General features: G+C 36.8%; 1 protein-coding gene across 1 annotated transcript in view; it reads left to right on the forward strand.

The window, feature by feature from the left end:
• LOC112207721 (MAM and LDL-receptor class A domain-containing protein 2-like) overlaps positions 1 to 25,941 on the forward strand; it is an 85,254-nt gene that overhangs the window by 15,163 nt on the left and 44,150 nt on the right. Inside the window, exons 4-8 of the mRNA XM_063800078.1 lie at positions 10,325 to 10,426; positions 11,358 to 11,504; positions 14,993 to 15,159; positions 20,652 to 20,744; positions 23,462 to 23,669. Of these exons, the coding sequence (XP_063656148.1) occupies positions 23,526 to 23,669 (144 nt within the window). The 5' untranslated portion in view covers positions 10,325 to 10,426; positions 11,358 to 11,504; positions 14,993 to 15,159; positions 20,652 to 20,744; positions 23,462 to 23,525. The remainder of the gene's footprint in view (positions 1 to 10,324; positions 10,427 to 11,357; positions 11,505 to 14,992; positions 15,160 to 20,651; positions 20,745 to 23,461; positions 23,670 to 25,941) is intronic.

Here is a 25,941-nt window from a genome sequence, read left to right on the forward strand (position 1 = left end):
CTGACTCCAGGACAGAATTCAAATATTTTATCATGATATTAGCTCCTCACGATACTGCTCTTTTTCAGTAGTCCAATGTCCTCCTTCACATTTCCCCCAAGAATCCCATACTCTGGTCAAAACAAATTACTTGTGAGTTCAGCAACACAGTGTCCTCTAATTCTTGGGTATTATGCAAACCTCTTTTCCTCTGCCCGAAAGCCTCATTCCATGACTTTTCTTTTTCTTCTTCTTCTCATTTTTCCTCTCCTTCATCCTCTCCCTATCCTCCCCACCTTCTCTTCCCTCTTTTCTCCCCATTCCTCTCCCCTCTGTCCTCCTCCTACATTTCTCCTCCCTCCTTCCTCCACCTCCCTTGCCTTCTTCCTCTCCTTTCCTTTTTCTTCCTTCTTCTCCCTTCTGCCTTCTTTGTTCCTTCCTTTTCTTTCTTTCTTTCTTTCTTTCTTTCTTTCTTTCTTTCTTTCTTTCTTTCTTTCTTTCTTTCTTTTCTTTGTTTTTGATATGTCCTTCCACCATTTATGCTCAGGTTTCTGAGCAAAAGTTTCTTGTGAGTTGAGGTTTCTTGTGCAGGGAATTTTCCCTTATAGACTATCCCTCCACATTGCCACTACCACCCCCTACACACACACACACACACACACACACAGACACACACACACAGACACACGTGTATTGATTTATCTCCATGACTAAATTCTAAGTGCCTTGAGGCATAGTTCCTACCCTGTCTAATTCATTTGTGGACCCTAGAACAGAACAAGCACTTCATAAATATAGATTGACCAAATGATTGAACAAAGAACATGTGCAGTTATTCAAATGCCAAATATTTGAGATTTTGGATTTTTTCTTCTTCCTTGTGAGATACATATGCTCTATTCCATAAAAAAGCAGATTTAAATAAAATATCAAGGGAAGATGTTTTTAACAGTACTTACATTTGTGCTAAGAATATTATATTATTTCTAGGTTTTTGTTTTAGTGTGAAAAATGAAGCTAAGTCCTCAAAGTATATAATGAGGCTTTATTGAAGAAGAATTAATCTGGGCCAAGCATTTCCCATATTTTAATAGACATACAGGTACTTTTGCCATATTATAACAGAAATATTGTATTTAGAAATGAGTGGACTTAAAGAAAATGAGTGGACTTAAGTTGTAACATAGCCGTCTTGTGGTAAGTCTTTTTGATTTATAGAAATGATTGTTTAGGAGGCTGAGGTGGACAGATCACTTGAGGTCAGGAGTTCAAGACCAGCCTGGCCAACATGGTGAAACCCCATCTCTACTAAAAATACAAAAATTAACTGGGCATGATGGCGTGCCGCTGTAATCCCAGCTACTCCAGAGGGTTGAACCTGGGAGGTGGAGGTTGCAGTGAGCTGAGATGGCACCACTGCACTCCAGCCTGGGTGACAAAAAAAGACTCTGTCCTGGAAAAAAAATGATATTTAGATTTCCTAAAAAGACTTCTTTTCACATACGTGGGCCACTATGCACCTGCCCTACACACCCCAGGGCTAGTATATTAGTCTATTATGGCTGCCATAACAAAGTACCTCAGACTGTGTTACTCAAACAATAGAAATTTATTTTTTCTTGATTATTGAGGCCAGACATCCAAGTTCAAAATGTCAGCAGGATTGATTGAGTTTTGTGTCCTTTATTCTTGGCTTATAGATGGCTGTTTTCTCCCTGTGTCTTCACATGGTTATTCTATACCTGACTATGACCTAAACTCTAGTTTAAGTACACCAGCCATATTGGATTAGGGCCACCCTGGTTACCTCATTTTACCTTAGTTAGCTCTATAAAGGCTGTATTTCCAATACAGTCACTTTCAGTAGTACTTTGGGTTAACACTTCAACATAGGAATTTTGGGAGGCATGATTTAGCCCATAATAACCAAGTTCCAGACAACTAGAAACAGCTTCTATGTTCTAGGGCCTGCTGACATCATTAAAACTAGCCAGTCCTAGGCTTGCTTACCCTGCCTCCCCTGCTTCTTCTCCTAGAAACCAGAAGAAAGTTTCTTACCCACATTTCACTCCTCTTCCTCTGCCTCCTGACTGACGCTGGGACTTTCCCACGTGCTCCCTCTTCTTGGAGAGGAGGTGTCTAGAGACACCCAAGAGGAGGTCTATACTCTGGGTGACCAAATAATCTGTATAACAGACCCCCATGACACGAATTTACCTATATAACAAACCCACATATGTACCCCGAAGTTAAAATAAAAGCTTTTTTTTAAAAGTAAAAAACAACTCATAGAGCTGAATACTGGAAAATAGGAACTTTACCATATGTAAATTTATAAATAAATTTGAAAATGAAATGACCAACTTTTAAAGTTGAAAAATTCTGAGATGAGGAAGTTTATAATATATGTCTTATTTATTATACTGTTATTTATGAAAATGAAACTATTATTTTACCATATATATTTCTCTTTACTCTAAAAATATATCATGAAGTCAGGAGTTCGAGACCAACCCGGGCAACATGGTGAAACCCTGTATCTACTAAAAATATAAAAATTAGCCAGGTGTGGTGGCACATACCTGTAATCCCAGCTACTGGGGAGGCTGAGATGGGAGAATCGCTTGAACCCAGGAGGCAGAGGTTGCAGTGAGCTGAGATCACGGCACTGCACTCCAGCCTGGGTGACAGGGTGAGATCCCATCTCAAACAAAAGAAAAAAGAAAAAAATACATATAAGCTATTTTATTTATAAAACTGCTTAGTATTAGGTATGTTCACAGTTTCTGAACACTTTGCAAATTGGACAATAAAACTAATTTTTAATATGAAAGAAATTGTTTAGCCTATTTCCAGATTTTCAAACAATACCGTTCTAACCTCTGCCCCTTCCAAGATATGAAATTTTATTGTACATTTATTGAAAAGAGGATCACTTTAGATTTTACCAAAGTAGCTAGTATGAAAAAAAAATCAAGCCTTGCTATTGTGATTAAATAAGAACATGTTTAATCACTGATTCTTGAATAACACTGATTCTTAAAGAAACAGCTGATTATAATTTTGTATAACGATTTCATGCTGTGGCTCACAATCAGAATATTTTGAATATTCTGTGAATATTTTTAGATTGGTTTTTCAGGACTTTGCCTAAGTCTCATTTGTAAAGCCCTCAAATATACCAATCATCCCTTTATTAGAATCTGAATGATGCATATATATTATCCAGTTAAATAACTAAGGACCTTTTTTATTTTAGTAGCTTCCAGTTCTCTTTTAAGAGACAGTAACTGTTCCTTCCTTGAGATCCACTACAAATAAGGATAACTGACACATTGTCTAAAACCTCTGGAGTAAAAACTGGGTGTCAATTATAACTTTTACCACAATGGCCTTGAGACTTGGACTTCATTTTCTACCCTCTGAGAGAGTCTGGACAATTTCATTTAATCTGTTTGTGCAAGATAAGATTGGAAGGATGGCAGGCCCTAGACATGTGACTTCAGTGGTACAGACACCTTGAAATGGTTGGCAAAGCCTTATTCCACTAATCATGTATCATTGATGGAGGATTTGAAAACCCCTAAAATAATATTGTACTGCCAGATTGTGGTACAATGTAAGAATAAGAGAAAGAGAGTTGGGCACAGTGGCTCACACCTGTAATCTCAGCACTTTGGGAGGCTGAGGTGGGCAGATCACCTGAGGTCAGGAGTTCGAGACCAGCCTCAACCTGGCCAACATGACAAAACCCTATCTCTACTAAAAATACAAAAATTAGCCAGGCGTGGTCGTGGGCCCCTGTAGTCCCAGCTACTGGGGAGGCTGAGGCAGGAGAATCGCTTGAACCTGAGAGGCAGAGGTTGCAGTGAGCCGAGATTGTGCCACTGCACTCCAGCCTGGGCAACAGAGTGAGACTCTGTCTCAAAAAAAAAAAAAAGAAAGAAAGAAAGAAAGAGTGAGAGGAGAGAGGGAAGAAGGGAGAATTAATATGAGTATAAATAACTGACATCTTTAATAACTTTGAGCTCTGGGATTGAATGCACTAAAATAAAAATAGCTGTCCAGATTTATTAATTGACAATTTATGCATACCAGGCCAAAATACTTACTCATATACCACTGGTTTTATGGTTGTAAATTCCAGTTTTCAGGCCAAAGGTAGTTAAAGTGGTAGACACTGGTGAAAGAAATGTAATACATTTGACAAAAGCTACGTTTTTAATTCCATGCAATTTGTACTCAACTGTTTTGCTATTTTTGTTTATAGTGCTTCTGGGTTTTTTTTTGTCTTGTGTAAATAGTGATGAATTAGAGATAATATGCAACATTTAACTGAACTATGGCAAATATTTACTTATGTAGCTCTAGGGACAGAAGATTTGTAGCTATTATATGAATCTACAAAAATTACAGTTTTAATTGTTTCATGGTAATCGTTATTGTGCAATCTTAGCTTCATTTATTGCCAACATTCCCTTAATTGCATATGCAGCTTTGTTTTCAGTGCATCTTACATTCAAGAGGATTTGCATATTCATCATTTGTAAACTCCCATTATGAGAAACCAGATTGTGGATGCATTCATAAATCATTTCCATAACCAATTGCTTCAGTTTTATCACAAATAAAAGTGAACATGATGTATATTGAGTCTACAATGTTTTAAAATTTTTCGTCAGGTTGTTCTTAGGCCATTTATTCATTTATCAAACAAGTATACATTGAGCACCTATTATGCCAATAAGTTTTTTAGATAGTCGTGTGATAGCAGTGAAAAAGCAAATAGTAATCATTGCGTTCACCAAGCTTACAATTTAGTCAGGGAGAAAAATGATACTAAGCAAATAAATAAAAAACATAGTTTATGTCAAGTGGTGATATTTGCTATGGAGAACAGTAAAACAAAAAAACTGTGATAAGAAGTTCTAGAAATGAGGATGAGATGGTGATGTTTAAATAGTCAGTATGGTCACATTAAAACATATAATCTGAGAAAAATAGCCAAACAATAGAGGAAATAAGCCATGTGAATATTACATATGTTGACAAAAAGAGTCAAGCTCTGTAAAATATTAAAAGAGATTTATTCTGAGCCAAACATGAGTGATCAATGGCTCATGACACAGTCCTCAGGAGATCCTGAGAACAGGTGCCCAAGGTAGTTGGGCTACAAGTTGGTTTTACACAATTTGTGGAGACATAAAATATCAATCAATGAATGCAAGATGTACATTGGTTGAGTTTAGAAAGGCAGAACAACTGGAAGAGGGGGCTTCCAGGTCATAGGTAGATTCATAGATGTTCTGGTTGACCATTGGTTGAGTTATTATCTGAAGACCTGGAATCAATAGAAAGTAATGTCTAGGTTACAATAAGAGCTCGTAGAGACCAAGGTTTTACCATGTAGATGAAGCCTCCAGATAGCAAGCTTCAGAGAAAATAGACTGTAGATGTTTCTTATCATACTTAGTTTGTTCTACCAGTAATTACAAAAGGGAGGAGGGTATAATGAGGCATGTCTGGCTTCACTTTCCCATCATGGCCTGAACTAGTTTTACAGGTTAACTTCGGAATGTCTGTAGATGAGAGGAGGAGTCCATTCAGATGGTTGGGGGCTTAGGATTTAATTTTTTTATTTATATATCCAGCTATAAATGCAGAGGCCTTGAGGAAAGAGGCTTTGGTTTATATGAGGAAGGTCATAGTAAGGCATTGATGTTTACTCCATGTAGGATGAAAACCCATGGAAGGGCTTTAAGCAGAGGAGACATGATCTGACCCTCAAGATTATAGTGGAGCAGGGACAAGGACAGAAAGACAAATTAAGAAGTTACTAAGATGATCAGGAAAGAGATGATGTTTCCTGAGCCAGAGTTGGCAGTAGTAGTGGAGGTCGTAATATGTAGTTGGATTCTGGATGTGTTTTATTGATAATGCAGAAATTTGCTGATGGATTGCATGTTTGGTGAGAGAGAGAGAAAGAGATGAGTCTTGGAAGACCCCAAATTTCTCACCTTAACTAGAAGGATGGAGTTTCATTAACTGGGATAAGAAAGGCTGTGGGAAGAGAAAGTTTACGTTGAGAAAAATCAGAAGTTTATTGAGATAGTAACCGCCCAAGGGGTTCACCTTGCCAGCTGCCTGGGCAGAGCCAATTCATCAAGATGGGAATTGCAATAGAGAAAGAGTAATTCATCCAGAGCCGGCTATGTGGGAGACTGGAGTTATATTATCACGCAAATCAGTCTCGCTGAGCATTCAGGGATCAGAGTTTTTAAGGATAACTTGGTGGGTGGGGGGAAGCCAGTGAGCCAGGAGTGCTGACTGGTCAGAGATGAAATCATAGGAAGTCGGAGCTGTCTTCTTGTGCTCAGTCGGTTCCTGGGTTGAGGCCACAAGATCAGATGAGCCAATTTATTGACCTGGATGGTGCCAGTTGATCCATCAAGTGCAGGTTCTGTGAAATATGTCAAGCACTGATCTTAGAAGCAGTTTAGGGAGGGTCAGAATCTTGTAGCCTCCAGCTGCATGACTCCTAAACTATAATTTCTATTCTTGTGGCTAATGTTAGTCCTACAAAGGCAATCTAGTCCCCAGACAAGAAAGAGGTCTGCTTTGGGAAAGGGCTGTTACCATCCTTGTTTAAACTATAAACTAAGTTCCTCCCAAAGTTAGTCCAGTCTCCACCCAGGAATGAGCAAGGACAGCTTGGAAGTTAGAAACAAGATGGAGTCGATTAAATTAGATCTCTTTCACTGTCTCAGTCATACTTTTGCAAAGGTGGTTTCAAGATTTAGACCTATTTCTGTGACCCGAGGGAAGAGGCTTAAGTCAGTATCAGGATACTACTGGAGTGTAGAGTTGGAGTCCACAAAAATTTTGGGCCTGAGGTATAATTTTATGAGTCCCCAGCATTTAGGAAAGGGTTTCATAGCATGTTACTAGGTGATATTAACAAGGTTGTGGGTGTGTAGAGAGGAGAAGAGATGGAGGGACTGAGCTTCCAGGCAGTCTCATGTTGAGCAGATGAGGGAAAACCACAAGAGAGACTGAGAAAAAAAATAGGTGGTAACACAATCAGAAAACCAGAAAAGAGTTTTATGCAAAAGCCTGGTGAAGAAAATATTTCAAGAAAAAGGGAGGGATCAGCTCTGTCCAATATTACTGATATGTCAAATATGTTGATGAAAAAAATTAAATATGAGATTTAGCAATATAGAGGTCAATCTTGATATATGCAGTTTCAGGGGAGTGGTAAAGGTGATGAAAAAACAAACAAACAAATAAGGAATAAAATACTGATCCATGCTACAACATGGATGAACCTCAAAAACATTTTGCTGAGTGAAAGGAACCAAGCACAAAGGCTACAGCCTGCATGATTCCATTTATGTGAAATAGCAGAGTCGGCAAATCCATAGAGATAGAAAGCAGATGTAGTGGCTGCCAGGGTAGGGGGGAGAAGAGAGAATGGTGAAGTGACTGATGGGTACAAGTGAAGAAAATGTCTTGGAATTAGGTAGTTTGATGATTGCACAACATTTCAAATTTAATAAAAGCCACTGACTTGTACACTTTTTTGTTGTAGTTGTTGAAGCAGAGTTTCGCTCTTGTTGCCCAAGCTGGAGTGCAGTGGCACGATCTCAGTTCACTGCAACCCTGCCTCCCGGGTTCAATTGATTCTCCTGTCTCAGCCTCCTGAGTAGCTGGGACTACAGGCATGCAACACCACACCTGGCTAATTTTTGTATTTTTAGTAGAGACGGAGTTTCGCCATGTTGGCCAGGCTGATCTTGAACTCCTGACCTCAGGTGATCCATCTGCCTCAGCCTCCCAAAATGCTGGGATTACAGGCATGAGCCACTGTGCCCGGCCTTTTTTTTTTTTTTTTTTTTGAGTTGGACTCTCACTCTGTTGCCCAGGCTAAAGTGCAGTGGTGCGATCTCGGCTCACTGCAATCTCCGCCTCCTGGGTTCAAGCATTTCTCCTGCCTCAGATTTCCTAGCTGGGATTACACGCGTGTGCCACCATGCCTTACTAATTTTTGTATTTTTAGTAGAGATGGGGTTTCACCATGATGGCCAGGCTGGTCTCGAACTCCTGAACTCAAGTGATCCACCTGCCTCGGCCTCCCAAGTGCTGGGGTTACAGTTGTGAGCCACTGTGCCCAGCCTACTTGTACACTTTAAAATAGGTAAAATGGAAATGGTTAATGATATGTTTTGTGAAGTTTATCTCAATTAAAAAAACTGTTATTGACATAGATTCAAGAGAGAATAGGAGGGGAAAGAACTGGTGTTTGAGTCAGTGTGAGAATAGGCAGAACTTTGAGAAGTTAGTTGGAGAAGGTTGTCGGATCAGGAGAATGTTTTTCTAAGATGGATGAAGTTTTGGCCATTTAGGTCCTGAAGGAAATGATCTTGTAGAGAAAGAGAACACATCGTTGTAAATGAGAGGAGAGGGAATTGGCAGCATGATTCCTTAAATAGCCGAGCAGAGATGAAATTTCTGTCTAAATGGAAGACGTCATCCAGAGAAGGGCATGGAGAGTTGACCCGCTCCTACAGGGGGCAAAGCGTGTGGACAGCTGGCCAGTGAGATTGATGATGCGACTTGTAAAGTTTTCTTCTGATTTCTCTCATTTTCCCAATGAAATGTGAAGCAAGGTGGTGAGCTGAGAATGACAATAGGGAAGGAAGAGCTGGAAGTTAAAAGAGGGAATACAAAGCTTTGAATAGTTGTCTAGGAATGCGGAAAAGGAAAGAATGAGGGTCAGCCTGATGCCAATGGAGTGAGTAGTCATGAATACGAAGTCATTTCAGTCTGCATGATTGTGGACAAAGTGAAATCTGCATGATTTCTTCACTCATTCAGCTGCACAGATACAGGCTTGAGTAAGTGAAGGGATTTATTTTCTAGAGTTTTTGCCATGAGAGTATGGAGAAGTACGAGCATGGCCAGGGAGTGATTGCTTTTCTGACATCTCTAATGAAGGAAATGAAGACAAGGTAGGTGAGGGAAATAACTGAAAATAATTTAGGATCCTGGGCTTGTAGAAGCTGGCGCAGCTGAAATATTGTTAGAGTAGAGATATGAAAAGAAGTGAGCTGGACAGATAGGGATGATGGTTGGTGAGTGGACCACTTGAAATGAAGACAAGGAAACGTTATCATCATTAGTAATGGTAATACTTCTTTTGAAGAGTGATGGCAAAGGTTGTTTTTCATCAAAGTTCTCCTTCAAAGTCATCAATAAGAAGAGATCAAGAAACTGAGAAGCAAATAAAAGTGAATATTTACATGACAGAGAATGACAGTGAGCTCAGAGCTAGAATCTTCAGGGGTTGAGGGACAGGGCATCCTCAGGGCTCACCTACAGTGTCTGTAGGTGATTGTAACAAGCTGGAACAGTGAGGGGTGCCATTTGACATGAGAGTCAAAGCTTGGGTATTTAGGAAGGTCAGAGGGAGAATTGTCTGCAAGTGGTATGGGCAGAAAGGACTCCTAGTCTACCTTCAAGTCTTATATTGGGGGGCTTGGGGAAAAGAAAACAAAAACACAGGCACAATTTTTTTTTTTTTGAGATGGAGTCTCGCTCTGTCACCCAGGGTGGAGTGAAGTGGCGTGACCTTTGCTCACTGCAACCTCCACCTCCTGGGTTCAAGCAATTCTCCTGCCTCAGCCTCCCTAGTAGCTGGGATTATGGATGCATGCCACCACGCCCAGATAATTTTTGTATTTTTAATAGAGACGGGGCTTCACCATGTTGGCCAGGCTCATCTTGAACTCCTGACCTCAGGTGATCCACCCTCCTTGGCCTCCCAAAGGCCAGCCCATGCCTGGGATTACAGGTGTGAGCCACCATGGCCGGCCAACAGGCACAATTTGGGAAGGCTTCAGAGAAAGCAGTTCCAGGGAAGATCCACCTTCCATGTTTAAGGGGCACCATATCTTGTATTGGACACATGTACAACTGTCCTTCAAATAGTAGACTCTGAGTTCCAACATTAGGGCAATTTTTTTACTCCTATGAAGGATTGGCTTTGGGGCTTGCCTGTCATTATGGAGATATGATTAAAATTCTGAAACATTGGCATAGTTGTTTTGTTCTGTTTTTCTCTGTCTCTATTTGAGTGGTGTGTGTGTGTGTGTGTGTGTGTGTGTGTGAGAGAGAGAGAGAGAGAGAGAGAGAGAGAGATAGGGTTACCTAAAGGGTGATGATACCATAAAGAGAAATTGGTTACAGAGTGCTTTGTAGAATGAATATTAACATTAAAGTAAAATACATGAGTCTTTCCAGTTGCACCTGCATTTCACTTCTTGCCAATCTTTAAATTTAACAGATGGAATTTTACTGTGTCAAGAAGCATTGAATGCTGAGCGGGAGCTATGTCATCCAGATACAGATCTCTGCAGATTTGATGCTACAGATGAAGAGTTGAGATGTAAGTGTTAAATTGAGATATTCACTTTTCTGGTATATATGCAATATGTGAGACTCAGAGACCACTCACAGGAAAGTGCACACGCCAACCTTTGTTGCCATTAATGTCCTAGTTTTAGCTGGAGTGTTATTGGGAGGCTGTGGTGGTTTATACTAAATACATCAATTTAAGGCGATGTCATTTTGTGAAACAAACTAAAGCCATTGTGGAATGATATGCAATGTTTCTTCTATAAAATTTCAGTGTGATTATGAATAGTAAATAATTTAAACTAACTAATCTAATCCCATAAAGTAGGTAAGGTAAAATATAAAGCCATTTTAAAAATTGTTGACTGGGTATGGTGGCTCATGCCTGCAATCCCAGCACTTTGGGAGGCCGGGATGAGAGGATTGCTTGAGGCCAAGAGCTCAAAATTAGCCTGGGCAATATAGCAAGATGTCATCTCTACCAAAAGAAAAAAAAAAAAAAAGAATTACCTGAGCATGGTGGCATGCACCTGTGGTCCTAGCTACTTGGGAGGCTGAGGCTGGAAGATTGCTTGAGCCCAGGAGTTTGAGGCTACAGTGGGCTATGATTGCAACACTGCATTTGGCCTGGGTGGCAGAACAAGACCCTGTCTCTTAAAAAAATTAAAACATATTGTGACTGAAGTGGTGACACATACAACAAAAACTAGGAATCTCCTTTTTTTACGGCAATGGGTCACATTTAAGAGGATATTGTACATGTGGATCAACTGAGAAATTTTTGCAAAATGGAGTTGCTGGGACACTCTAAGGCTTATTGAATCCCAACTTCCAGATATAAATGAGTGTGTGCTGATGTGTATGCGTGTATATAAGCCTTTTGGTTGATTACAACACATAACTTGGTTAAGCAGCCACTCTAGCAGACTAATAGTCCACCAAGATCTTTTTCTCCCGTTTAGTGTGTCAGGCCTGTGGGTTTGAATTTGACATGTGTGAGTGGACGTCAGAAGCATCTGCTGGCCAAATTTCCTGGATGCGCACAAAAGCGAGAGAGATCCCTGCATTTGAATCCACACCTCAGCAGGATCAAGGAGGTGATGATGAAGGTAGAAAAAAAAATAATATCTTTTATGTATTACTTTCAGAATTCTGCTTTATGGTGACTAGTTATAAGACATTACATAGGAGGCCTTGGTGAATATACTGAGTATATTTTATTGAAAATACATTCTGCCATAGGAGCTGAAGGTGAAAATAACAATTATGTTTCCAACAGTGTAAAACAAGAATTATACTAGGTTAACAATATTTTTTAAGTTTTATTATTTCCTTCAGGATTTATTATCGTGTGAACAAAAAGTATTAAAAGGCTTTTTTTTTTTTTTTTGAGACAGAGTCTCACTCTGTCACCCAGGCTGGAATGCAGTGGTGAGATCTTGGCTCACTGCAACCCCCGCCTCCTGGGTTCAAGTGATTCTCCTGTCTCAGCCTCCCAAGTAGCTGGAACTACAGGCACGTGCTACCATGCCTGGCTAATTTTTGAATTTTTAGTAGAGACAGGAATTCACCATGTTGGCCAGACTGGTATCAAACTCCTGACCTCAAGTGATCCACCCACCTTAGCCTCCTGAAGTGCTGAGATTACAGGTGTGAGCCATCATGCCCAGCCAAGTCAGCCAGCTCTTTCTTTCTCTCTTTCTTTCTTTCTTTCTTTCTTTCTTTCTTTCTTTCTTTCTTTCTTTCTTTCTTTCTTTCTTTTTTTCCTTCCTTCCTTCCTTCCATCCATGCTTCCTTCCTTCCTTCTTTCTTTCTTTCTCTCTTTCTTTCAACACTGCTCTGTTGTCAATGAGTTTCTTCCTCTTGCTAACATATTAATTTGTATTTTCTGTTTACTTTTATTCTTTTTGCTTTTTTTTCTTTCTTCCTTTTCTTGGAGGGGTGGGTATTGTTACATTTTTATTTTTATTTTTTTCACTGATCTGGAAGCTTTAATTTGTATATCTTATGGTTATGACTATTCTTAATTTTTAGGGTATATTCTTTATATGAAATTTCTTTAACAAAACCTAAAGTGCTCTAGTATTTCTGCCTTCTTTAACATGAGAAAGACCAAACTATCATTTAATTATTTTTTGGTCCTGAGTTACAGTTTAACATTTTAAAGAGTTTTAAAGTCAATATCTTGTTATGATACTTGTAATTAGTAAGTTTATATATTTCATTATTTTTCTTACTCACCATTGTTTTTTAGATTTTATGCTTTCCTTCTTGGTTCCCTTATCCCCTTGCAAAGGTTGACTCTTTAATCAATTTTTCTTTTATTTAGAAAAGATCTGTGGTGATGAGCTCCCATAGTACCTGTAAACTTAAAATGTTTTAAAATTGTTCTCACTTCGAAATAATAATTTATCTGGTCATACAATTTTAGAATTTTTTTTTTAATTTCTAAGTACAGGGTGATTTTCCCTCTTTAGCTCCTGATATGTGCTGTAGTGACGGAGAAGTCCGAGTGCATGTAATGGTTTTTAGTTTAATGCAGATTTTAAAAATGTTTCTTTATCTTTGTTATTTGAAAATTTCAGTATGATGAGTGCAGGAATGAGTATATATTTAATTTTTAATGCTCAGAATGCACATATATCATCACTTGCAGAAATTATGTTATTCTATTCAAGTAATTCTCTCTTACTCCCTCTAATCTTTTCATCTTGAGTTTCTATTAAACCCAACTAATGTTCACACTCCATAACCTGACTCCTCCTTTTTATTTTCTATATAATGTACTCTATTTTGAGTTACATTTCAGGGCTTCTGGTACATGAATTTTCTCTTTGACACTATGGCCAGTCTAGGTTATATTCTGCCTATTGGGCATTTAATTTAAAGTCTTAATTTATTTTTGTTTTAAGTGTATACTTGCTAATATTTTCTTATTTATTTCCTAGTGTATCTTAATATGTTTTTAATAGAATGTATTAGAATTGCATGAAATTTAATTTCTTTTTTGTACAATTTATAAATGTAATTCGTTTTTGCTGTCTTTAGCATTATATTTATATATTTTACTGTGCAGATTATTATTTTGTATTTTTTTATTTTTTGGGGGTAGCAGTAATATTATTATTATGGTTATTTATTTTATTTAAGTTCCAGGCTACGTGTGCAGGATGTGCAGGTTTGTTACATAAGTAAACATGTGCTGTGGTGGTTGGCTGCACCTGTCAACCCATTACCTAGGTATTAAGACCAGCGTGCATTAGCTATTTATCCCAATGATCTCCCTCCCCTCACCCCTCAACAGGCCCCAGTGTGTGTTGTTCCCCTTCCCTGTGTCTGTGTTCAAGTTGTTCAGCTCCCACATATAAGTGAGAACATGTGGTGCTTGGCTTTCTGTTCCAGCATTAGTTTGCTCAGGATAATGGCTTCCAGCCCCATCCATGCTCCTGCAAAGGACATGATCTCATTCCTTTTTATGGATGCATAGTATTCCATGGTGTATATGTACCACATTTCCTTTATCCGGTCTATCATTGATGGGCATTTGGGTTGATTCCATGTCTTTGCTATTGTGAATAGTGTACAGACTATTTTTAAAAAGATTAATAGACTTTACTTTTTAGAATTACTCTTTTCAAACTGCTTTTTGCCTTGCAGGTGCCTTGTAATTTTTTGTTGAAAGTCAGACATGATTTACTGTGCAAAAGACATTAATGTAAATAGTGTAAGCTTTTACATTACGTTTATCCAGTTAAGGATCATATTATGCTTAGTATTTGCTGTAGCTGTAAATATGTGAGGCTAAAATTTGGTCTCATGTTCTTGTTTTTGTCTTTCTTGTTGTATTTGGGTTTCCTTAGAGACTTCTTTTTAAATAAATGTCAGAGACGTGCAGCAGTTTCAGTAGCATGAAGAAGCATTTCAGACTTTATTTTTGAAAATGAAGTTGTAAAATTATAGAAATCTCTTTATAAATCTGTGTTGTCCTTGTTATTAAGTTCAAGAACAGCTCCAACTGGTTTTAAATATCAGATGGGGGAAAATTTATATACAATATCTTTATGTAAAACAAAATCCATAGGTGACGTTTAAAAGGACTGTAGATATCTCATACCTCTATGTGGCTTGGTAAGAAAGAAGACATTTTAAGTTGTATTTCCTAAAACTATAAAGGATTTTCTACAAAAAGTAAATCAAAAAATCATCCAGAGGGGCAAGAATTCTGGGAAGGATGAAGAGAAATTCTTGATTAAAAAAGGATTGAATTGTGATATTTAAAAGAAAATGACAATAATTTGGTGGTATAGCAATTTGTATATGTAGGTTTCTTTTACAGGAATCTTGAACTTTTACAAAAGGGTGTTATCAAATTTTGATTATAGAAATTAGGAGATTTCTCTACATATTGGAAATGATATATAAAAATGAAAACCTGTTATTTGTAGTTGATGTAATCATTTGAAGACACTCTATCCTTTTAAGTAAAATATTTGTGTTTTAAGTCTGGTTTTGAAAACTTCAGAAATGAGATAGTTTTAGTCAGACAGAAAGAAGCTAATGTTTTCCTAAATTGCTTCTTTTTTCTTTTATCTTTCAGGTTATTATGTATGGGTAGGCGCTAAGCATGCTTTCACTCTTAACCATTTAGACAGCAGGGCTTACCTAAATAGCTCTGTGTGTCATTGCCTGGGCAAGAGCTGTCATCTTCAATTCTTTTATGCAATGGAAAGCAGTGTCCTGAGAGTAAGACTGTATAATAATAAGGTAAGAAGAAAGTTGCATTTATTTCAAATTCATTGAATCAATGAAGTTTCTAACTCTTGGCAACTTGTGTTTCGATTTCTCAGTTGTGCATAGGCTTTTATTCTTTAACTTGACTTTATTTGGTATACTTTTAAAAAGAATGATTAAGAAACTAGGATAGGGGACACTCTCATGTACAAAAGTTAATGTGATAACTTGCCCAATATTATTTCATAAAGTTTTCAAAATTCATGGAAGTTTATTAAAGAAACTATAGATCTAATAAAAATGGGATAGCTGAGATTCTGTATTGTGAGCTTTGTATTGAAGCTCTGATGTGATCTGTTTTGGACATTACATCTATATATCATTAGAACTATAAATATAATGGTTAAAACTTACTTGTTTGGGTAGCAGTAGACATAATTTTTAAGACTGGTAATTATTGATTAAATATTGAACAATGGCACACTGGGTAGAGTGAGTCCATTCTTCTTCTCTCTCCTTGTCCAATATGCTCAATGAGTTCTAAAGTGTAAAGCTGGGTGAGTACTCCAATTAGTATAACAGATAAAAACAAACTGACAGCTGATTCCATAGTATAGGAAAACACCCTGCTTTTTCTACTCTTACGCACTCAGCACTCCCAATATCTCACTTCTGACACCAGATGCGTGTTTTTTTTTCCAACACAGCAATTCAGTTCTCTAGTGGACACCAACTGAGTGTCCTTTGATTTGCCTCAATTCTGACACTGCTACGTGAAGATAGTACAGATTCCACAGGTTGAGGTCTCAGGCCCACAAGACTACCCCCACTTCAGATGTCAATCACAAGCTTCCTATTGTGCCTCTTACCTACCAGCTATAAATTGGAGTTCCCATGACCCCCTTCTTAGGTTTGATGATTTGCTAGGATGGCTCACAGAATTCAGGAAAACACTTTACTCATGTTACCCATTTATTATTAAAAATGTAGATGAACAACCATATGGAAGAGATGAATAGGGCAAAGTATGTGGGAAGAGGGGTGGTGCTTCTCTTCCATGCATTCCCGGGTGTGCACCCTCTAGGAACCAAAATGCGTTCAGCAATCTAGAAGCTCTCTGAAACCTGTACTTCAGGAATTTGTATAGAGGATTTGTCACATAGGTATGATCATTTATTAGCTCAATCTCCAGCCCCTCTCTTCTTCCCCAAAGAGGTGGGGCTGAAAGTTCCAAGCTTCTAATCATAGCTTGATCTTTCTGGTGATGAGTCCCATAAGATTCTATTAACATACCTACTGATTAGGAAATTAACAGGTTTTTGGGAACTATCTGCCAGAAACTGGAGATGAATAAATATATTCATAATAAATAATATATAATGTATAATTATATGTAATATAATATATAACAAATAATATATTTATTATTTTATGTATCCAGATTTATATGATTCACATAATTACATCTATATGTATGTGAGATATCTATAGATATATATCTCTACACATCAATATAGACATAAATATATTGATAGATAAATATGGATGTCATATATATATCACATATCTGTAGATATGTGGATGTGATTTTATATATATATATATCTCCCCACACATCCATATACACACATATAGATATATAAAGTAATATACATATGTATATAAATTCTTTTTTAATTGAATGAGATATAATTTTCCTGGCATTCTGGAACTTGTTATGTTTTTGTGTTTTTTGCAATAGTACTTTGTAGTCACTGCCCTGCAATCTATTTAATATATTTCACTCCATTTGGTAAGGTGTGGGGGGAGGAAGAAAAGGGGACAACATCTCCCTATCCTTCCTGCAGCATTACAAACTGTCCATATACGTGGGATCAATTTTACCAAAAAGGAAGAGAGAAAAAATTTAACTGTATCCATGTATGTTCCACCATTCATGCCTCAATATTTCAGTTGCTGTCACCTGTGCTGTTTGAACCAATCCCAGCAAGCCTCCATGCAATCTACAACATTCTATAATTTCCAACTCCTTCTTCAATAAAGGCATAGTAGAGAAATTCTTGAATAATTTCGATGAGTTTAAATTATAGTTAAAATGGTTAAATTATATATGTGGGCCTATGGTAATGCTTTTCAGATGACAGATAATTAATTATTTCATTAAAATTGAATGAATTTTTAGCCTAAATTTAAGTGGAAATTTGTAGTATAATATGGTCTAATCCTGAGGATTATTTTAATCTGCTCTGAAAATGAGTGATGTATTTTAAAAGTTTCAATGCATGTAGAATGGAATTGTGTATTTAATTATGAATGTGAGTATGTACTGTGTATGTAATTATGAATGTGTATATGTATTATGTAATTATGAATGTGTGTATTTAGTGTGTATGTAATTATGAATGTATATAGATTGGAATTACTGAAAATGAGCCATGCCATTCTTCTGGTGGCTTTAGAACCATACAAGAAAAGAGTGAAAACAAATTGGCTTCAAGTGTTACATCATATAAAAATGACGTTAGATACCACACATCATTAACTCTATTAATCAGTAATACAGTTATCAAGATTCTGTCTCTCATATTATAAGAAAAGAAGTTAATCATAGGGAAATGATCTAGTGTATTAACCAGAACCAAATGAATGTACATCTTAGAGATTGTTGACTGATGTTTGATTTGTTAGTATCCTGTGAGGTGTCCTGTCTTTTCTGACACTATTTGCTATCCTCTATACATATGTTACTCACTGATGCAAAATCTGCATCAAAGTACATTTAAGTCCCAAGACAATGTTTTATCACACACTTAAAATGACTCCAAACAAACCTATCATTTAAAAAAGTAGCTCTTGATGAAAATGATGATTTACATCTTTCCATGAACAGAATGCTGTTGTATGTTGCGAACATCTATTACTCTATAAATGTGAGGAGGTAAGCCAAGAAATATCTAGCAAGAATGCTGAAGGTTGTTTTCTTTATTTCCAGAGGGCTTTAGAACTTGAGAAGTGAAAAACTCAGGTGAAGGCAAGTTGTTAAATAAAGAGTTCACTCTTTAGAATCAGCTCAAGTGTGTAGCAATTCTAGTTTGTACCATCTAACCATTCTTGGGTTAGATCTGCGTCCATGATCTATAAAATAATACTCATAGCAACAGACCACTTTTGTTCTGTGTAGGGTTTCCATGTAATTATTTACCAAGAAATTTACATGTAATTTTTCTTTACAACCAAATTTACTTGTAATTCTTTACCAAATTACATGGTCTTATTCCTAGATGTGATCAAAAGTAGTGAAACTCAACAACATTGACTTTGGTACCCTTGATTTCTTCACTGGAAGAGAAAAGCATAGACTGGCATCTCTAAGAGATAGAGTGTTAATAAATATGTTAAATATTTTTCTTGAAAGGTAAATCGGCATTATTGATCCTGGACCGGCGGAGCAAAGATATATTTTTTAAAAAATTATTTACTGATTTTAAGATAAAAGTAGAACATCACTTGAAAAGCTTTGCTGAGTTGGAGATTTCTTTTTTACATTAACACCTGTGAAAAGTAACTAGAAAGTGGAAGAGTAAGAACAGAAATAAAATGAAACCTGATTTCACTAAGAATAAATTCTTTTTACAAAACATTGCTAGTGCCATCAGACTGGAAAATGTATAGAAAAATATAGATCTCATTCACTGTGTACTATGAACTTGGCTTATGAAAAACTATTTAAGTTTGGAAAGAACACTGCTCACTTTTCAAAAATGTAAGTGCACCCATCTTCAGGGGGAGCAGAGGGGAATCAATTAGTCGCTGTGAAAAAAGAGCACGGTAGCTCTAAATTATTTTCATAAAATGAAAACGGGGGAAAGTGGTGAATGCAATTTGCCAAGAGGTGTCACTAAAAGCATCTGTGTAGGGTGTAAGTGTTTTGATGCTAAATAACTGAAGTTGTGTAAGAAATAAGCAGAAGAAAAATTAGTTGCTTGTCTCAACTTTTTATAACTCCAGTTCATCCTGATCCGCCATGAAAGCTATCAGCCGAAAATATGTCCACCCCATGTGCTTCATTGTCTTGTGGAAATCTTCACAGTTGATATGAATAAGTAATGAAGCAAATTGTAATGGATTTAGACTATCTTCTGAAATATTTAGGTCTTGGAAATTTGGAGTAGGCATCTGAGGGTGCAGGACTAAGTTGAAAGTAGATTCATTTTTAGAAAATCTTGGGCATGCATAAAATATGTGAGGCTGAGTGAGGACACAAATATTGATATCACTTATCATTTGGATTAAAACAAGATGTTGCCTTTCAGGGCCGTTTTCTATCTCATGCTAGAAAGTGGGACAGAGCCAGGCTCAGAGCTCAACCTGAGACATAATTATGTCAATCTTCACATTTTTACCATATTGTTACCTAAAAATTCATGCATTCTATATGTAAACATTATGAACAATTTGGTCTATTTTTGGGAAGAAATGTGAATTTGAATGTCTAATAAAATGTAAATAAAAATAAGATTTCAGAGCATAAAAGCATCAACATAAATCATAAAGACCAATGCCATACATGCCGTAGACAAAATTTTGAGTACCTTATAGACTTTTTAAATTTTATTTAGTTTTTTTGAGATGGATTCATGCTCTGTCGCCCAGGCTGGAATGTAGTGGTGGCATCTTGGCTCACTGCAACCTGCGCCTCCCAGGTTCAAGTTATTCTCCTGCCTCAGCCTCCTGAGTAGCTGGGATTACAGGCACCCACCACCACGCCTGGCTAATTTTTGTATTTTTCGTAGAGATGGAGTTTCACCATAGACTTTTATTGAGCTTCTTACATTCAATACATGTTTTGAATGCAGTAAAGGCTTGTTACTACACTCATAGCATGTAGTAACAATTTTACATAGATTTTGCAATCTGAAAAATGATCATTGTACAGGTACATAACATAGATTTCTCTAAAAGATGTAAATAGGCCTTTGATAGAATGACCAAATTAAGAATATAATTTTCAGAATGTAACTGTATTGTTTGGAACTTGGACCAAATGTTTCCACAGGAAAAAATATTTAGTATAAATTGAAATTGTTCAGAAAATGCATCTGACAACATTTTTAACCTTTATATTGTTTGCCTGTAATCTTTTTCTTTTCTAGTATCATGGCAATATTACAAAATGTAATAATGTTATTGAGATCAACATTTAAATTGCTGATCTTATTAACTGTTATTTAGAATTTTATTTTTGAAACGCAGTACTGTTTTTTTAAAAGATTTCATCCAAATTTTTGTTCCATCCTAATACTGTTTATCTACAAAAAGCAGCTTTACTACATAAACATGCTTCATTTTCTTATTTTTTAATGATATTCAGCTTTTTCAATTTGACTACCAAGACTTTAGATTTCCTAGTACTTTATATCATACAGGTAAGGTAATACCTACTACAATGTAATTAAAAGAGCATGTATGTAAATGTGAAGATTAGAATATGGGTAATGAGTGATGTCTTTCTCTTCAAACCAAAGGAAGAAGAAATATTTTGGACATACAACATATCAACTCACAGCCAATGGGTGAAAGCAGATGTGTTAATACCAGAAGATCTGAAGACATTTAAGGTATGAAAGAAAAAAAAGTATTTTTTTTATCATGGTTTAAGTTTTAGCTTTGCAGCAATAAATTGATCATGCACTGCTAAAGTTAAATTAGCATTTAAGTTAGGGATGCGTGCTTGTATATTTGGGGAGAGTGATTGTTTACTTTTTAAATTGTACCTTTTCCTTCTGAGACCAAATTTCCCATGGCGGGGGAAATAGAGTGTATCCACTCTTGTTCACAGCTTCCTCATTCTGCACAGCCTTCCTTTCTTGCTCCCCAGCACCATGCTTTGCCCCAGGGAAACAAATTGCATTATGAAGTAGGTAAATAGTAAACTGGTATTGAAACTTAGTAGAGTATAGGCAAATGTTTTGAATGCAATAATTCATATCTTTATAACACATGGAAAGCTCTATGTACACCAAGAAACATATGAAACATACATAGGCTCAATAGGAATGCTGTCTCTTAAAAAATTAAATTGATATTTTGTGTTGTATTAGGTTGGTGCAAATGTAATTGCAACTTTTGCCATTGTGGCTTTTGCCATTGCTTTTAATGGCCAAAACCTCAATTATTTTTGCACCAACATGATATACGGAATGCGTAAGTTTATTTATGCTGGAGTGTGAGTATAAAATGATGATACTGATTATATGTGTGGGTTATGAAGCCAATTTCATTTCTTTATAGTGATATTCCATTTATACATCCTATCACAGCCTATTGAGTTAACATTTTGACAGTATTTAATTTTCATAGGCTGATATCTGTTTTTATAACTTCTCAGGTACTAAACAAGTTTCTTTTTTTATAAACTGAAGATTAAATTTTGTTTTAACTCAAAGATAAAATGAAGTAAAATGTAAAGAAAATGAATTTGAAAAATAATAAAAAAAATAAATAAAAAAAATAATAATAAAAATAAAAAAAGAAAAATCCCTAAATAAACCAAGTTTAAAGAAAAAAAAATGAATTTGAGAGTTATTCCAGGTTCTCAAGTGGATATGTAATGTAATTAGCTGTTCAATAATTATAGGCCTTTGAGATCTAAGTTTAAAACCATCAATTTTTGAACCTCAAATTGATATCATTTCTGCATTTCTGATCTCTTGCTGCTATGAAAATATACAGCTATACATTAATAATTTTTACATGTATGATATTCATTATGGGAAAAGTATGTAGCAGCATACAAAGTTTTCTTATTGTTGGATATGATTTAAATTTAATATTATTTTCTAAACCAAATTATTAGACATATTTGCAAACTGAAAATCTGACCTTAAGTAATTATTAATGAACAAACAAATATATATCCCTCGTATTTTGTTTGTTTGAAATGGAGTCTTGCTCTGTCACCCCGGCTGGAGTGCAGTGATGCGATTTTGTCTCACTGCAGCTTCCACCTCCTGGTCTCAAGCAATTCTCTCACGTTAGCCTCCCAAGCAGCTGGGACTACAGGCATGTGCCACCATGCCCAGCTAATTTTTTGTATTTTTAGTAGAGATGGGTTTTATCATATTGGCCAGGCTGGTCTCGAATTCCTGACCTCAAGTGATCCACCTCCTTGGCATCACAAAGTGCTGGGATTACAGGTGTGAGTCACTGCACCTGACCTATCCCTCGTGTTTTGAAAAGAAAATCTATTCAGAAACTTTAAGCTGGATGAAACTGAAGGAAGTCAATTTTAATTCTTAGTATCTGGCTGGAATTTTAACCACATTTAGTGCTGTTTAATAGAACTTTCTGCCTAATGGAAATGCTTTATATCTGATGTCCAGTATGGTAGCCACTCATCACATGAGGCTATTGAACAATTGAAATTTGGCTACCATGACTGAGGGAACTAAATTTTATTTTATTTTCATTAATTTGAATTGAAATAGTCCTCTGTAGCTCATGGCTAATGTTCTGGACAGCAAATAATTAGTTATCTGTGATACAGTCAGCTATTTATACTTCTGCACTTTTGGTGTTAAGTAATAATTGCTCTTGGTAGAAACTCAAGGAATGCTAATACTTTGACATTATCTTACACTTGACCAGCAATGTGTGGTTGTTTCATTTGCTAATATTGCTTATCTCCAGAAAAGCTAGCAATTCAATTGGTGACAACAAAATTTATTTACTATAATTGACACTTCTTTTCTCATTAAAGAAATTACTCTTTTATGTAAGTTGAATAGAGTTTTATGTTTATTCCCTTACATTTTTTTATTCCTATATTGTGTCTGTTTCCGTTTGCCTGATATTTTTCTTCATGTATTCAAATACTAATTTCACTAGTTAAAAAATAAGTCAGATGCAGTTACAGCTCTTGTTCTATAAGTAATGACAATACTTCTTATTTTCCTTGAAAATGAAAGAAAGAGAGCTGTAAAGATGATGACCAAGTAACAAGTTTGCAGTCAGGGACATTTTTGATAGTTAAGTGGGATGCTTGTGTTTTGCCTGATCCTGGGAGGTTTCTCTGAGCCTTTAGTGGAGCAAATGTTTCCATCAGTTTTTTTTTTTAATACTTTAAGTTTTAGGGCACATGTGCACAACGTGCAGGTTTGTTACATCAGTCGTATGAGCATGGGTTGAGCTTATCAAACAGGAACTTTGCTATATATTGCCTTGGTTGCTTTAAACACTTTTTCTCAATAACTACTTTGTCTTTATCAACCTTCTTTAGTTTTTTGTCTTATTAAGGAGATTGCAAACTCATAAATTCATCTTTTTCTTCCTAAAGATTATTTTTGAAGGGACTCTTTAGAGCCAGAGAAGTTTTATTGCCCTTGATCACCTCTGGGTCTATGCCTGTGGACAGACCCAATCCAGAAAGCTTTGCTCTGAAGACGAATTCCCTTGCACTAGTGGCCAGTGCATCGCCAAAGAATCTGTCTGTGACTCTCGGCAGGACTGCTCCGATGAGAGTGATGAAGACCCAGCAACTTGCTGTAAGTGAGTGAATGGCTTACTAGTTAACATGCTCTAATTCAAGACTGTTAGTTGGATTTAAAACAGTCTTTGTTTCTATCAAGGCAAAGGTAAGTCATATGTATGAAATGTGATAAATATGCATTATTGCTCTGAAACTATTAGTACTATGCCTTCAGGGATCTCTATTTTAACTTAATGTTTTGGTGCTTGTTGCAAAGTCTGCAACATCTCTCAATTTATTCTACAAATGAATAGTTGTGATTATTGTTGGCTGGGTGTGCGAATGTGTGTGCTTTGATTAAAGAGAAGATGGGTGGTAGAAGGAAACTTTTTGTACCTTTGCCTTGGAGGCATATAGTATGGGTTGCTAACTTTTATTGTGCATGCTTTTTTCCTCTCTAGTCAATCATCTTGGAAGCTGTAGCTGTGAGGGATGAGTAGGAGGAGGGTGGCCCTTCCTCCAGGGCAGCTACCATGATTGTAGAAATCACTTCAGCCATCATGGCTGCCCTGGAGGAAGGGCCGCTCTCCTCTTACTTGCCTAGAAAACACTTCAGCCAACCGGGTGCAATGGCTCACACCTGTAATCGCAGCACTCTGGGAGGCCGAGGCAGGCAGATCACGAGGTCAGGAGTTCAAGACCAGCCTGGCCAACATAGTGAAACCCCCGTCTCTACTAAAAATACAAAAAATTAGCCAAGCGTGGTGGTGGGCACCTGTAATCACAGCTACTTGGGAGGCTGAGGTAGGAGAACTGCCTGAACATGGGAGGTGGAGGTTGCCATGAGCTGAGATCACGCCATTGCACTCCAGCCCAGGCGACAGTGTGAGACTCCGTCTGAAAAAAAAAAAAAAAGAAATCACTTCAGCCATGACTGGCATTTGGGAGGGCCAAAGTGCCCCAACACCTTTCTTTCAGGCCTTTTCTGAAGAGTCTTTGATAGAAGTGATGACAAGAGATCCCATTGCTATTCAAGCATAGTCATAGTTCAACAAAAATATAATTTAATTTACAATCCACAGGATGATTCTCATATGAGGTAACTTAGCAACTGAGATCCCTGTGTCTCTTTAGAAAACATGAATTCCAAGGATATGAATCCAATTTCTGTATCACAAACAGGTGGTTTTTAAAAGATATTAAAAATTTGACGTTTATTTTACTGCAGTGTCTTATTTTAGTGAGATGTTTTGTTGAGCAGAGGTGAAAATATTGTAATAAGATAAATGCCACCTTTTAAGTGAAAAGCTCTGTATAATTGGTTTCTCTTGGGAAGCTTGGATTTTATTAAGAGCAATGCGGAGGGACACAGGAGAGAGGAGATGAGAAAGTAAGGCTAAAATCCCCTTCTGCCATGTTCATCAACAGCAATCCAGTTAATACTTCAGACTCCTAGCTTTAAACCAAGTAATCGGCTAACCAGTGTGAGCTCAACGGAGCTTTTGGGCTGCTCTCTTCTTTTGTTCAAAACAAGCGATGTAAGAGCAATTTATTTACTCCAATGTATGTGAAGTTTCTTTCTATGTTTTATTTAAATTTTTTACAGACAATTTGCTTCATTTCTGTTGGGGAAATATTTCTTTCTAACAGTTTCTATAATTCTTAATGTCAATAACTGAAGGAAAATATATTTCCTTTCTTTCCACGTATATAATTTTTTTTTTTTGAGACAGAGTCTTGCTCTGTCACCCAGGCTGGAGTGCAATGGCATGATCTCGGCTCACTACAACCTCCACTTCCCGGGTTCAAGTGATTCTCCTGTCTCGGCCTCCAGAGTAGCTGGGATTACAAGCATGTGCCACCACACCCACATAATTTTTGTATTTTTAGTAATGACAGGTTTCATCATGTTGGCCAGGCTGGTCTTGAACTCCTGATCTCAGGTGATCCACCGGCCTCAGCCTCCCAAAGTGCTGGGATTACAGGCATGAGCCACTGCACCTGGGCACTTGTATATTTGGAAGCTTAGCTTTTTCCCCTCCATTATTTTCCCCGTAGTAAATCATACTTTATGTTCACCTTTAAAAAATTGTTTAGCATTTGATTTTTGACATATTTTCTCATTTATTGAAGTTTCATTGATTATGTATATGACATTTTTCCAGTTCAGTAGCTCTTGATGGCATATTCTGCTATTTTCTTTGGGTGAATGCAGGAATGGGTAATTGTGTTTCTCAACAAAAACAGTGTTACTTATTAGTCTTTTAAGTTTTTAAATAGTGTAACCTCATTTGTCCAAAGAAAACCTGTCATGTTTGCATGATTGAGATTGACTTGATATAGGGAAT

This window comes from Pan troglodytes, chromosome 19, assembly GCF_028858775.2.
Source record: "Pan troglodytes isolate AG18354 chromosome 19, NHGRI_mPanTro3-v2.0_pri, whole genome shotgun sequence".
NCBI classification, from domain to species: domain Eukaryota; kingdom Metazoa; phylum Chordata; class Mammalia; order Primates; family Hominidae; genus Pan; species Pan troglodytes.